Consider the following 17237-nt stretch of genomic DNA (forward strand, 5'->3'; position numbering starts at 1 on the left):
GTAATTCTTTCTTTCTTTTTTTGCTCTGGTATATTGTACTATAACTTATCAACTGGCTCGACGTTATTCATTGATCATTCTATAGTACCTATATCACATTTTTATACACTATATATTATACTTGTACGCTTAATTTTTCTCAACAATCTTACAAAATACACTATAACTATTAACTATCATATACCTATTGGTAGTTGGTATTAAATCAAGGTGTTATTGTTTTAAATAGTACAAATGTATTTAGCATATTAAGGTTAGTTATTAACAAAAATCAATAAAGGAAACATTAGTCAAGTGGTATACGCAAATAAATTATTCCAATAACCTTTTATTATATCAATTAATGATAATGCAAATAAGAATATTCACAACGTAGAGAAGACGTTAATTATTTATAATTAATATATTTTATTTTATTGTTTCTCTAGTTAAGAACTTAAGTCTTAAAGTATATTAGGTAACATTGTTTTTAAAGTATTATTATTTGTTTAGTTTAAGCACGTCTCACAAATATGTATGAATTCAAATTCATATTAATAGAAACTTTAATTATTCCACAACTTTTAATAAGAGTATATTTAAGACTTCTAGTAAAAAACTGCATATAGTCTAGAAGCCATGCTAGTTATAAGCAGTGCCGGCGCAAAGGGGGGGGGGGCAAATGGGTCATATGTACAGGGCCCCGCGCTTGTTAAGGGTCCCGTGATTTTTAATTATCATCTTAATAATGCATCTTAAATGCATTTTACATTAACAAATTATAAATCTATAAATTTATTGTTCCATACTATACATGTATAATATTAATTTTATTTCTATCATCAGTTACTCGTAGTATAAGGTCTGTGAATAATTTAGCCATAGTACGAAGTAAATAATTATCGATATGACGAAGGAGTAATATTTTGACGATACTCACCGAGTATGATTGTAGGAGTATACTATAACTAATAATATAAATATTTTTTATCCCTACAGTTATTATTTTCTCTGTTCTTTATTTGGAAAGGCTTTCAGCGTATTGCCGTAGTATTATAGAAGGGATAATTCTTAAAATATTTATATGATTATCTAATATTATATAATTGACATTTGAGTATTTGATTGCAATCCGCTTTGCAGCGCCTTACGTCCTTATAGTATTTTTTCAACAATGTCTGCATAATATCATAAAAGTAGTTTTCATTTTATGAAATTATTATTACAATTTAGTTTATAGTTTAGCCGTATTAAATAATAATATGTACCTACTGCGTAGGTATCTATTGTGTATCATTATTAGTTTCATTTTATTTTATTATCTACCACCGCCACTGCCACCCCCACGAATTTATTAACTTACAATTTCCAACACATAGGTGCGTATTATTATTTTATTATTTGTAACATAATAATAAAAAAAGGATAAGAATAATCCAATATAATTATTTTTAATGTTTAAAATTCAAATAAAAACAGCTTTTTTTAAAAAAAATCCTGTTTTAAAAAAAAGCTAGAATTTTTCCCTCCTCTGACTACCTATTACCTATTTCCAAAGCCCCGCAATACCTAGCGCCGGCACTCTTGATAAGCTTTTTATAGTTAATAATCACTGTTATTAACTGTCATTATATAAACTACAATAATAAATCAATAAAAAACATAAGTTAAACTTGTTTTTCTGCATAATAGGTTGGTATGAAGTGAAACTCATGTGTTAAAATTAAATTATTTAATGAAAAATAGTTGAATACAAAAAAAATTATTCTGAACTAATGAGACCAGAGAATCATACTCTATTTCTGAGGATAGCCAGGTAGGTCGGAGGTACATTTATTATATTAGGTACCTCTCAATCATTTTTAGCTAGGTTTTTTGAACTAATTTTTACATGAAAAATGCATATTGTTCGAGTTCATGAATGGTGTGAATATAATTCGTGGTTTAATAGCTTTAAATTAATATAAATATTCTGATAATTGCAATGTAATTACACGTAAAAGTGTCAAGTTTACAATTGTATAATGTGTTATACTTATACATGATATTATAACAATACGTTATGCATACTTACAATTTTTGTTTGAATTTTAAGACTTATATGTTGTAGTTAAACAATATTATACATTATACAATTTTAATATTATAAATACCACATTATTTACTACTTAGTAGGTAATGTATAAAAAAAAAATAATACAAAAATATTTTTATTATTTATAATATAATATTCATGTAGACTTTATAATATATTTACCATTTTTCTAGAAAAAAAAAATATTATGAAATTATTTCTTTAAAAACCTTATTTTAATAAAGCAGTGAAAATTAAGTTAGCTAAATAGTAATTATACACAACAGTTTTATAAGAAAAATCAAAATCCGAATTACTTAGAAAAAGAAGGAATACGCTGTAATTACATTAATAGAAGCTGAGAAAAATGAGAAGGTAAAAAGTAGAAAAGTTTGGTATAGAAAGATTTACGACGTATAACGATATACATCTCTTAAATTGAAACACAAGATAAAAAAAAAACTAACCCGATAGTTGATAACATAAGATTAGATTGAGGAAGTTATTAAAAAAAAAATAAGTGATTAAATTTCATATGTAACCTTCTAGATAAGAATCAAATTTGTTAAAAGGTGCAATATAGGTTATATTAAAATATAAAACATATAAAAACGATTGCATCTTGAGCCATTTGAATAGCAAAAAAAAAATCGTTTGATGAATCGAATAAAAGTAATATAATACCTATCATATTTCGAACAATATATTTATTGTATGAAGAAAATAAGTATCACATTAAACAAAATTATATTTTATATTTTTTAATGAACGTTACTTGTTTGGTATCATTTAATAACCAAGTTGCGACCGCGTATGCCAAGTATTGACTACAGAGTACAGATCTAAACCAATATGGTTACCTGTTGTAAGTTACAACCATGTTTTAGTTACCACGCCCTCGCATGACACTACATACCACGTAGCTGTGAATCCTGGTCTAGACTTAAAAGTTTAAGAGTGTACCTACATATTAAAATTAAACAAAATGCCCAGACAGTTGTTATTTATGTGGTAGAACTAGGAAACAACAGTTACCTAATGAATTGTGGTTTGTTTATTGTTTTGAGACACGGTGTTATTTTTTCTTTTTATTGCTGAGACGTATTTTGGAGGCATTTTTGGGACCAATATTCATAACAATTAGCGGAGTGCCACCTCTTTGTTACTCTATTATTATACCGCAGGCACATATTATATATGTGCCTGCATATTGTCCTTATTATTATATATATAATAATAGTTTATTATCTATATTATATTTGTGGACAGATAGACGGGGAGAGGGCAAAAGAGGCTTTTTAGATGAGACACTATTTATTAGTTAGGTAGGGAATATGTGAGTTTGTGCACAATAATACAATTAGATGTGACATGTGAGATTCAGCTATCGCTTTTGCAGGGTGTGGAAAAGGTATATTAGCCCTAAAAAGAACTATTTTTTTTTTCAATAAATTATGAAACCACGTTGAAGTTTGCTGGCCTTGAACGAGAACCGTTTCGGTTTGCTTGCCGAGATTGGCCGATATATTCGTTGTCTTCGAGACTACTAATAAAATGTTCATCGGCGCATGTCGACGTAGTCCATCATGGCCTCTCGTGCGGTGGCGTTATGGCCGGATAGCCGTCGGGTGTGGTCGGATGGACCGCCGACATCACACTACATTGGCACTTCGAGGACCAAGAGGTGTTAACTGTCAGGTGTGGGGGTTATTGGATCTTTGCCGCGACGGAGAGCTCTTGTTGGATCAACGAGTAGCTGCCAGCACTCAGTGGCGGATCCGGGGCTTATTTTTTTTTTGGGGGGGGGGCATTGGGGACAAAAGTATTAATATTACAAAAATTGGCTACAAAAATGGCTAAAAACAGTGTAAAACTAGGGAAACTACAGCGATTGGGGGGAGGCAAACCCCTGGATCCACCACTGCCGCCACTGGTTGTCGATTGGCCGTGTTCTGTGAAGGTTTTGCTGAATTTTTCGGTGACGATTCTCTTCGAATCGGTCGTCGTCGCGACGGGGGAGCTCTTGCTTGTCGGCTCGCCGAGTGGCAGCCGGCGCTGGTCGTCAATAGGCCATATTCTGTGAAACTCTTTCCCCGTGGCGATTACCGACGGGAGTCAGGTCGGTGGAACTCTTGTCGGGTCTTTGGATAACTGCCGGCACGAGTCGTCGATCGACCACATTTTGTAATTCTGTGAAGCTCTTATTAACTTTCCTGGTGGCAATTGCAGTTGTCGGGTATCGGGACGTTGACACAACGGGGGAGCACTTTTGGTACTCCAAAATTTTGCCCGTCAAGAGCCTGCGGTTGCTTTTAGTCATTATACCGAGTTCTCGGTAGCACCTGAATACGTATTTTATGATGCTGGCCGGTTATTCACTGGTTGTCTTCTGTTCTTTTGGCTTACTCATTCAGCTAATATTTTTACAAAAAAAATTTTTAATATCCGTGTTTTTAATTCATGTTTTTTTTTTTAATTGTTAAATTTACCGTGATTACGTTTTTTAAAACTTCATTATCGATCAATACAACAGTACAATGGGACAAGAAAGAAAGGCTTGAAATACCAAAAATCGTTAAAATCGCATTTCGTGGAAAGTTAATATAAATTGGTTTTGCGAGACAGCAAACTTATTTATTTATTTAAGATCAATGTGGCGTTTATGTATGTTGATCTCTGAAATTGTTAATTATTCGCTATTTGTGAAATTGAAAACAGTTTATACAACGTACAAACGTATAAATGATATTTTATAGTCTTTTTTGCATAAGACGTCGGCAAACATTTTCTCATCCATCATTCGAATATTCCGCTTTTCTGATTTGTCAGACTTCATCGGACACGTAAACTTTGATGTTGTGAAACCAACCATTCCACGTGACTTATTCGACAGAACGAGTACCTATATATCTTGTGAGTGTGTTTGCGTTTGTACAGCTGTAAGTGAAGATAACTCTTGACTTCCTACTAGTTCCTATTATAGTGACGGTATCTAGGAAGTCTCGTACTATGTTCGCAGTTAAACTTGGTTGTTAAAATAAGCGCTAGCGCAAGGCAAATATAAACGCTTGAACAAACGTATATGTATAATATAAGTGTGACTCTGCGTTCCTGCCACAGAACCATATATTAATTATTATGTTTCAAAGACATTTATTTAGTTTATTAGCATGGCGATCACAATGTAGAAAATATATTATCTTATACGAATGAAAGTATATGCGAGTTCATGTGCTAATGAAATAATGTCAAAACGATCGTTAAACGACCTTAGATGGGTCGTCATAACACTATCTCTTAGATAAATATTACGGTTCTATGTATAATATACAAAGGGTATTAGAAAATAAACGACACACTATACTGCTCTATAAATTACACAACTCAAATAACATTTTAATTTGTAGAAACCCATTATATTGGAGTTTTGATACGAATTTTTTTTTTTGTTGTCGATGTTTTAATCATAATATATTTCAGTGGACCATATTTTATAAAATATTGTACTGCGCTTGGATTTAGAGACGTTCTATCTTTGATCATCTCATCGCGATTTAGTTACTATAGGTATGTATTTTCAATTTGAAAGCGCAAATCGTTGGATTCGAAAAACTATTCAAAGTTGACGATTTGACACGGTTTTTGTACCACATTAGTAATTGCTTATAATATGTATTATGAACGTAAATGTGTTTGAGCATTACGTACCTGTTTACAAAATGTTACATATAGTTTGGAATTTCAATACAGTGATTGATCGCTCATTAACATTATTTGTACTCAGAAGTACATTTCAGGCATGATAATTTTACATTAGTTTCAAATGAAATATAAAAAATATATACGCCAAAAATAGCTCAACATTTATTTTTTTTTTGCGCATTAATTAAAATAACGCACCCGTTGTTATATTTGAACATACCATTCTAATTATTTTAAAACGTTTATGGAAATAATATTCTGTTAATATTAAATTTATTTTACGTTATAATATTATAACAATAATAATATTATGTTGAAATTATTAATTTATAAACGAGTAGCCGAAATAAGTTAATTTCATGTTGTACGTATAAAACTAATATTTTGTGTAAAACGTCGAACAAAATAACTTTTTAGCTGCATAATACAATATAATATATATATAATATATATATATTTATATTTTATATACTCAATTCTTAAAGTTTGTTTAGTATGGAATCATGAAGTAAATATAGAATTCGATTTTTTTGAGAAAAAATTACATGAAACAAAATAAATTCCATCGCCCATTTCGTACCCTGGACCCTATAGACTCGCCAAAAGAAAAAGCCGAGAGAGGAAAACTATTCTAAAAATAAAAAGTATTCCAAATCCTTCCGGCTAACCACAAAGCATTCTGAGAGAATATACCAGATTGTGATATATTAAAACTCGATAAAGAATTTCAAAATAGTGTATTCAATAATAGTATATTACTTTGGCATTGTTGTAGAGTATAATACGAATATAATATAAAAATTTTCAGTACAAAAATTATCAAGAAAATAAAATTCTTTGTCCACAAATTTATCTCTTTAATCAATATAATGTGTTTCACATAATATTATACTGAACATTGTGGTACTTCTACTTTTTCAAACATAATATTATTATTTTAGGATTTGCAAAGTCTGAATAACTATTGTCGCTGAAAATATAGTAAAATGTCTTCATCGCCGATCATTTTGAGAAATGATTAAAAGCAATATTTTAAATATAGATTTTAGCAAAAGTTATAAGATGCATAATATAATGTAGTTTGCTGATATTATATTATTTAGTTATTTTCGTCACACCCTATAATAACGAGTAGTAGACTTGTACATCTATAACACTACATTATATCATGGTATCTATATTACTATAATAGTTACGACATTATAATATTTTAAGATTTCCCCCATCGACTGACATTTTTAATGAGAGCTATGGTCCATAAAAAAAATACCTTTACTGCATCTGCTGACATTATAAGTTATAGTCTACCTACCTACGTAGCAGAGATGGCTATGCTGCGGCTCACTGCAGCTTATTAGGTATTCCTGTAATCCAATAAAATACAAAACATTTGTACAAGTGTAAAGTACATCATTCTTCGCTACGCTCAGAATCTAAAGTAGGTATAAATTATCAAATCAGATTATTGTTTTTTATACAATAATTTATCAAATATCTAGTTTCACTTGATAACGGTATCTAATCTAAAATAATGATCGTGCAATTTAACAATAATTATTATAATATTATGCCAATGGATATTTGACGAACACTCGTAGACAATCAACACATATATTATGTATTGGTTTTTTTCCATACGTCATTACACATTTCTCGGTATTATTTTATGCACTATAATTTAGTATATCATATAAATTCCTATAGCCATTATATATGTTGAGAGGGGCCGTTACACTATGAATAATTCAATGAGAAAACATTTGAGGTTGACAACGATTCCTCTCGGTATAAAATTAAAAATCATTTTATAATAATAGGGTGCACTGAGTACTCGCATCTGCACTAGAACCTTTGTGCAGTGGATGAATGCCGTGACGGTGAATTAATTAATTCAAATGCTACGATCGTCCTATCGAAACAATTTTACCCACAAAAATAATATTATGGTATTGCGTTTATTCTGTTTCGTCACCAACAAAGTATGTTAAGAATGCAAGTCGCTATTATAATATTATGCAGCTTATTATGGGAAATGATTTTTTCACGTATTTTGAATGGTCTACCTAGGGAAATATTTGATCGCATAAATATCTCAACATATTTTCTAAATTAATGCGACTTTAAATTTCACACATTCCGACATTCCCGTTACGAGGTTTAAGTCTATTCAAGAATTATTCAGGAACATACACGCCATGTTAATCTAATAATTAATATATTCACTAACTTGATTGAATTAAATCCATAGTATAATACTATGAATTCTTCAATGATAATATTTGGAAATCATGATTACCGTTAAATATAGGCAGGTGGTACTAGGTACCTTATACCAAAGTCAAAAATGTTAACTGCAATCGCATACAAATTAGATACCTAATCCTTTAAAAATTGTATTCAATATTGGAATCGTCTTTTTAGTGCATGTTTTTATTATTTTACTATGTACATATATTAATTTAAACAAATCACTTGTGACTTGTGTTCAAATAATCTAAATATATTGTTTGTATTAATATAATCATTGTAAATACTTCTGCGAGCTTCAAATATCAATTTAAACATGATAAAAATGTACAAACAACGATAACTGATAAGGAGCCTACAAATATAAAAAAAAAAATTATAAATCTGTCAAGAAGTTCCATCACTGGATGGATTCTTCTTTCAAAACCTCCAACCCATCAACTCCCACAGAGAATGTACTTATTGTAAAAAATAAATTTACAAATTGTATAAATAATTTAATAATGTATAATAAAAAAAAAAAAAAAAAAATTGAAAAATTGAACATAAAAAAGATAAGTACAATAATAAGCTAAATTCCGTATCTGCTCCTATAAATTATACTTCATATAAGTACATATTTTTTACTAATGTACGATAAATAAAATTAAAATAATTATTTAGTCATTATTTTCTTAGATATAAACATACGTTATTATACAATTTGTAACTATAAATGTAACAAAGTTAATTTAAGTTGTACTGTAAATTGTAATCAGTTTCAAATTGCTAAAGCTGCTTGTAACTAGATATACAACTTAAATGTAACTCGTAACCTGCAGTTACAACTAGTTGAGTGATTTCCCCATTTCTGATCACAGGTCACTATTTGATGTTTAAAGGAATATTAAATACTTAAATATTTTAGATTTTGCTAAGCTCTGGTTGTTTACACATAGCATAAGTTGGTAAAGTTTCTATTAACATTTATTGTTAGTCACTAAATAAATATATTATGTATTTTATAGTTATTTTATAAAAAAAATCTCAACATCAATACTATTAATTTTGAGCCACAATATACCTATTAGTTCAATGTTTGCCAACCTATTTGGCAGATTTTATTGAGTAACGATATTTTTATAATAGCAAGCATCATATTATTAAAATAATATTGAATTTAAAATAAATAAAATATAAAATAAAATAATTATACTAAATAGAATTTAATATTACATTGTTAGAGTACCTACAACTAGAATTTTTGTTATGGACTGACTGGCGGAAGAAAGATCTAATAGTTGCTCGCCATATAAAGAAAGTTGGGAAACAGTGCATTATAGAAGGTAGCCATAATATTATATCAGATGCACTTTGACGGGAGAATTAATTAACCATTCATAAATTTAATTAAATGTCATGAGCCTTTTAATAATATTATATTGTAGGTATATTATTTTAATTGTATTAATCGTTTTGTTTGAACTAAGTTTCTAGAAGCTTATTTGATTTCCAAAGTCGAATGAATCGCACCCAAATCAAAAAAGCTACATTAATTTACATGGACAATTTTTTTTTTTTACAAATATTTATATATTTTTGATAGTCAACGTAGACAGTACTATAATAATGGAAATTGATTTATTGATTTGAATTTTTTTTTTTAAGTAGGCTTCAGATTTGAGTTCATTAACATAAATTCAACACTACGGCGTTTGAAACAATTAATGAGACTGATTATATTTTTAATTTTTTTCGTCCTGTCCGCAGAAACGTTGCGGAAGTACCCGCTGGCAGCCGTTGTACGCCGCGTGGCCACCAAACCGTACGTTGTGCCTGGCACCGGTGGCCGTGGCACCATCGAACCGGACTCGCTGATCGTGGTGCCGGTGTACGAGCTGCACCATGACGCCGAACACTTTACCGAGCCGGAAAAGTTCCAGCCACACCGATTTCCCGGACAACTTTCGTCCGCGTACATGCCACACGGCAGTGGACCGCAGTCCTACATAGGTAAGTACGTGATACATACGCATTACAACGTTTTGTATTTTACACAAAATAATAGTAGGTAGGTATATGACAATTATAGATAATGATATGAAGTCGGTCCGTCGATGTCGCCATGTCCACTCGACCTTTCAGAAGTGCCTCGATGGCCTTACCAAAAAAAAAAAAAAAAATTGAAAAATTATTAGGTATTTTAAAGAACGCTGCCGTACGCATGCAGTAATTTTTATGCAAACATAATATTATGTTTTATTTACCTACAACTTCTTATGGTGGGTCGTCTGCCCCTAATATTTAAATACGTTTTCAAATATAATACTTTAAATAGGTACCTATTATTTAAATACTAATTGAATAAATAATATTATTAAATACAAATATCAATACACATATAAAAATTTATTTTAAGCACTTGTCCAAAAGAAGTATATTATGACCGGACTCTAGTGCAATCAGGTTTTTATTATGTATATAATTAGGTGATGTTTTTATTATACGATGGTTAAAAGAAGTATTTTGATTTGAGTGGAGACGAAATAATAAGTCAACAGACAAATTCCCATAGAGTTTAGCATAATGTATATGTACGTGGGTAGTTTTTTAATACTTATTTTGTATTTTTAAACGTAGAATTTAATAATAAAAAAAGGGATTTAAATTTTTAACAAGTATAAATTTGATCGTTCGGTTCTAAATTCTAGTTACGCCCACGGATTAAGGGAGGGAATATTATAGTTCTCTGGTTTCAGACACGCTCCCTCTACTATAAATTATTATAATGCTCGTACGGTGTAATATGCGTGCGTTTTATTTTCGTCACACAACCTCACATCCACCATGTCCTCATACTCATCCCTAATAATCATTCTGCTGTAGTAGGATACGACGTCTACGATCCCATCGGATTTGTATACATATTATAATATCATGTCAAAGTCAAAGCCCGATCGCTTTGTACGCACATGCACACACACATATATATATGATGTCATAAAAGCTAGGTCTTACTGCTAGGATTTACTAATCACGATCGGCGAAACACGCCAGCTTTTTCCGTCCTGTTTCTAAAAGCTATTTGTATACGGCTTGCGTATGATGTACAAAATAATATATACATATTTATATTATATGTTAGTTGAAGCCGAATGAATCGATTATGCCCGCGGAAAAGCGACGCTGCAAATTAGATAGGTACCCTATAATATAACGGTCGAGATACTTCAAGTATATAGCCTGTTGTCACGAGTGTGCTTCAGTATAAATTGTTTGCTTCTGTTGTCCGGTGGTCAAGGATTTTTCGGAAGCGTTAAGAACAAAACGAAAAATACAACAGAAATGTGTAAGAAAATATTTTGTCTCCGTACCGCGTGATCAAATAAAATAATATAACTGTGTAATCTAAACTAACACTATACCTATATAGGTATGTCGTTTACTATATTCACCAATAATTGGTATATTTGGAACCAATATTGTTTTATAATATTTTGTATGTTTATATTTCTGATATCATACAAGTCCATGATAATATTATTTGTTTCTCAAAATAAATATCTAAATGCTTTCTCTATTTGTATTTTGTCACAACGACTCTTTCGTGGGCTCGAGAACAATTAATTATTTTTAACAGTTTAACACATACATATTTTAAGCAAAAAAGTATTACTTTTATGTTTCAACTCAATCGTTTTATTTAGTCGATTCGTATATGGTTACTACAACTAACATACTATTTTGTGCATGTCCTATAAGTTCAATTAAATTGCATAAGATTTTGAATACAGTAAGACTGCAGTTGGAGTAATTCATAATAATGATCAATATTGTATACAATTTACAAGAATTTTAACCATTATAGTCTATACATTTAAGAAATATATTTTGTCTGAATTAATTTTTTTAACTGTACAGAAAAATATTGCTAAATATCCACACTTCATGAATGAAGGCGTCTGTTAAATAACACAGTAGCTCCGTTTTTGTAAATTTTACGAGTTTTTGCAAATTTTTAATTAAAAATCTACTAAGATAGAAAGTTTTTTTTGAACTTTAGAAATTGTTGTTCACGTGGATACTTTCAAGTTTATATAATATTAAATCTTAAAAATAAATTTTAATTCGTACTTTTTTGTATATTTAAATATTTTATACTGAAACTATCAGTTTTTTTTCCCGAATCGGCAACAAGTTTTATTTAATTTTTTTTTATTATTTGTGCTACCCAACTTATTTTAATATGAGTATAAAACATGAACAATAATATAGAATAATTAGGTAGTTAAGTCGATAAATAGTATAAGTTTTTTAAAATAATAAGTCGTTATTTGTAGAAAAAAAAGTAGGTACCTTTGATAATAATTAACAACCAATATTATTATGTAAAAACGACAGCGCATTGTCATCATATGAATCAAGTGGGATACCGTTGATACCGAAACGCTGATATAGGTTAGGACATTGGTACACATACGGGGGTGCCAGAGGGTGCTTAACACTCACATAGTCTTAAATTGACAACCCTAGCTTTTTTTTTTTAGCAAAAAATATTGCTTTAAGTTTAATTTTGTGCTTATAAGAATGAGTTTATTTCATTTTGTATTGGTAATGCACTAATACCACGGCCGTACATACTTTATCTATATAATATTATATGTATTATACAGTATTGGGTACTTGGGTTTGTGATGTTAATAATATGTTACCTAATTATAACGCATGTTATAATATCGGTTGTTTTAACTCAAGTTTATTTTTAGTATTTATTACTAGAATATTGAATAGAATTTTGTTTTTGAATACTGTCCATATTATGGTATCGTTATGATGGTTTATCGGTATGAAAATAATGATATTAATTATTATTGTTTAGTTTGATAATATATAGACATTTTCAACTGTCTATTGTTAGTTGAAGCAGTGTAATAGATTTTTTTAATGTAGTAATTTATTATTTTAATTGAAATTGTATAAATTTATGTCTGGTATGTATAACCATATGAGCACCTATGAAGTATGACAACGTTCAGTGCAATGACATGTCAGCTCTGGAGCTGTCCTGCCCTCCGGGACAATACAATCAACCAGACAGCACCTTTTGCGTATTATAGTGGGTTAAATAATAATCGAGTCAACGGGTGTCTATAATAAACACAGAAACGTCAGTCGTTTTTTTCTTTATCGGAATATTTTATAAAAACATCACAAAAACGGATATCTACCTGGTCATTGCACTGACGTATATTCGTTATGTACGATTTACACCTACCTACGCTGGTTACGCTATTGTGGAAATTCGCATTTCAAATTAACAAAATAAGTTGATTTGTCATGGCGGTAATACTTAAATAAAAACATAATATTACATTTTCTGAGCGGAGCGACGGATGTATCGGTTTTACAATGAAGTGTGTATTTAAAATTTTTTTTTTTTGATATAATGATACTTTCGTAGCTTAAAAGTAAAACTGTCCTGGTAATTTACAAGGCAATCACATAAAATAAATTACGAATGCGTGAGAATATTTACGCTGAATTAATTGGCAAAATCGATTTTATTTTTTCAAATATTTTGGCACTTTTAAAGATATTTAATATTTATACGGTCGAGTTTTTTTAAGTTTTTTTTTACTTATGTATAATACAATTGATTTTTTTGAGTAAAAAAGCTTGAATATTTAATACAATATTCTTCAAAAGTTTTTCTACCAGAAATTAAGATGTATAAAAATACATGGACAGAATTTTATTTATAAGCGTTTGAATTTCATATCATGTTGGCAAAGTTTGTCAAAATTACGAAATATTTCTTGTAGACATATAGGCTGCTAAACCGTCTCCGCTCTAATCGTTTTTCATAGTAACAATGATTTAATAATATTATTTATAATCGACTTTAAATTCAACACATCCATGCTATCCATCTATACAGGGGCCTCAAAGTCGAGGTACATGTCTTAATCTATACTATTATAGTACAATAGTACTTTTTTATTTTTTAAATTACGGAAGCAATGGTCATATGGTATATGGATTTTAACCTAACCTGACAAGTGTACATTATATTATCAAGTGGGGGCGATGAGGATTCGACGCTAAAACTCGGACGGTCACCCATCCGGGAGATAGTTACTCCGGACACGTTATACACTGTGACCTACCACCACGTCACACCAGGTCACGTAGTATAGTACAGCTAGAGCTACTCCGACGTTTTATTTAATATTGTTTATTAAATTTCAACTTTTCGGAAGCAATACATTTTAAAAATCATGATGTTGTTTATTTATTCCCGTCAATAAATTGATTTTTCCCACTTAAAATTAGTGGATTGCGTGACATACAGTCACGGGTCACTATATATGCTTTATGTGAATTTCAACCAAATTTTAGAAGTTTAATTCACTTGACCAAAAATCAATAATTCATCGATGGGTATTTTTTGTCATATAAACGCAAAGCAACTTACAACGTGTTGTCCTGCCCCAAAATGATAGTTCATACACTTGTGTAGCTTACCTACACGTACCATGGGTATATTGTATACAGTGTTGGGAAAAGATAACCAAAAAATCATCTGGATAAGATAACAGATAATTCATTCAAAATTTATCTAGATAAGATAAAATATAACATCATTTTTTATTGTATCTAGATAAAGATAAAAATACACATACATTTATCTAGATAACAAAAATAGATAATTTGTTTTTAAATTATATTATAAATAATGTAATTTATTAGTAATTACTAATTAGGTAATATTTATTAATTAATAAATCCTTAATGTTATTTTTCAACTAAAATCATATACAATTTTAATTTTTAATACAACTTGAATAGAAATAAAATAACAAAATAAAACTTTCAATATTGGTAATAATATTGGTATTTGGAATCACTACTCGATTCTCGTAAATTATTGCCTATTTCAGTATTTAAAAATATTCTTATAATTATATTTTTTATCTAGATAAATTACCACAGATAACCATTACATTTATCTAGATGAGATAATTAGATGATTTAATTATTTTTATCTAGATAAGATAATTATTAAAAAAATAATTTTGTCTAGATAATTCCCAACACTGATTGTATACTAATGTTAGGTTTTTACTTCACGAGGATACATTGGCTATCTTTCCAATGCAAATTATGTACAAAAATATGCAGTGGCCATTTATGTAGAGCCATTGATCTTCAATCGGTTTTCGTTTCAGATTACGAGTAGAGCGACGAATGTACCAATTAGTTTTACAATGATGTGTTTTTTTCTTAAGATTGTATTGTTGGTGTTTACAACTGTCACCTTTTGCCCTTTGGACCAGTAAAAAATGTTCAATCTTTAATTTTGACAGGATGGTTTTTGTAGCAAATTGGATCTAATTAGTGTATTGGGCATTACGAAAAATTATCTAACTTTTCAAAATAATCGAGTGAAACTAAAAATAATGACGGAAAAACGGGAATTTTATCATTTATGTAGCAGTTTTTAACAAAATTTTTTTTTCCTAATGTTTTCTAGACATATTTTCATTTTTCTTTCACTTTTTTAGGTATTTATAAACATTTTAAATTTTAAAAGGCGTAAATGGTTACACTAATTTTTTTGAAAAATTATTCCTTCAGAAATTAAAAATATTGAAAATACACAGTCATGTTTTTTCTTAACAGTGTTTGAAAAAACGTTTATTATAATATTCAAACGTATATTATTATGAAAATATCTTCTATAATGATTTTCGTTATTCTGTTTGTAGAAACAATCCACTATTAATATCAATCGTTTTCTACAAACGACAAACGATCGTATGCATAGTCAATTAATGTGTCACATAAGACATGCTAAACTATGACACACAAATTGACTACATATACAGACGAAAATGTTTGAAAAATGTAGACTACTTTTATGCTAATTATTCCTATTCTTGACGTCGGTATAATTGAAGTTAACATCAATAATATATGGCATAATATTCCAATAACGGGTATATAATATTGATTATAGTATATTGTGATGATTTTTGATGAAATATGTTGAACTTACCAAATTACTAATTAGTAATAGAAAAATATATTACTAATAAAAATCAATATTATAAATAGAAGTAGATACTGTTTCCATCCATAATCGTTTTTTGCCGTAAATGATTAATCACCGTTTTCAAGTTTAACACATCCATTACTATGGTAACCTACTCCTCCTCAAACACTAGAAACTTCGAAGCAGAGCGACTTCTCCGGTTATCCTAAAGCTGTTTACGGTAAAATTCTAGTGACTATCATCGGTGACATTCGTCATAATAACACATAGGTTTGCTATTCAAATGTCAATTGTTGAATAACAATACACGTCACGATTATAATATATTAATATATATTTTAATTGTATCGCTCGATACATCGTGTATTATCAGTTATCACTAATAATACAACTAGACATTAAATAACCCTCCGAATAAATTCCTGAATAAATCCTTTGTGGTTCATTACCTACCAATGTTACAATATACAAGGTCGTATGACATTGTGGGAAATATTGCCAGATGCATAATATTGTCTCGTTTTACGTTAAAAAAAAATAGAAAAAAACAATTTTTAGTTATTTTTACGAGACTGATTATCTATAGCGACGTGCGTGCATGAAGTCTATACGCGATGTTCTACCTAAATGAAACGGAAACGCCCACACAGATCGATTTCCGTTTTAATATGAATTATTACTACATAATATTTGTATTGTTATTCGTTACGCTGTTTGTTGAGATACGTTTTTTGTTATTATTATTATTATTATTATTATAACACCACAGTCGTTTACTTACGAATACTATCTGAACAGTGTACACAGACAGTGGTGTGGCGAGCATATTTTCAAACCCTAAGCAAAATATTTAAACAATGACCCACCCACTACTCTCTACAACATAATACATAATATATGACTTAAAGCTGTATGAAAATTTAGAATTTTTGTTATAGGACCTTGTCAATAATTTAGCATGAAAAAAATACTATAATAATTAATTAAACCTACACAAACTTTAAATTTAAAAAATAAATAAATGTCTAAGGCTAAGCAACTGCGTTAAGTACATGTCGTTTACCACGCCACTGTAACACAGAGAGCACCATGTAGTGGTGTTTTTAAAAATTACTCTTCGTGTTATTTCACACTTAAAATTATTATTTTATTATATAGATTTATTATTATTTATTAAGAATTGAAAGATACAATAAAAAC

At 29.5% G+C, this 17237-nt stretch overlaps 2 protein-coding genes across 2 annotated transcripts in view; one reads left to right on the plus strand and one right to left on the minus strand.

Moving 5' to 3' along the window:
* Nucleotides 1–17237, minus strand: part of LOC100160267 (protein amalgam-like) — a 370302-nt gene that overhangs the window by 228872 nt on the left and 124193 nt on the right. The window lies entirely within an intron of this gene.
* Nucleotides 1–17237, plus strand: part of LOC100574879 (cytochrome P450 6k1) — a 65955-nt gene that overhangs the window by 43192 nt on the left and 5526 nt on the right. Inside the window, 1 exon segment of the mRNA XM_008182285.3 lies at nt 9752–9994. Within this exon segment, the coding sequence (XP_008180507.2) occupies nt 9752–9994 (243 nt within the window).

The sequence above is a fragment of the Acyrthosiphon pisum genome, chromosome A1, assembly GCF_005508785.2.
Source record: "Acyrthosiphon pisum isolate AL4f chromosome A1, pea_aphid_22Mar2018_4r6ur, whole genome shotgun sequence".
NCBI classification, from domain to species: Eukaryota; Metazoa; Arthropoda; class Insecta; order Hemiptera; family Aphididae; genus Acyrthosiphon; species Acyrthosiphon pisum.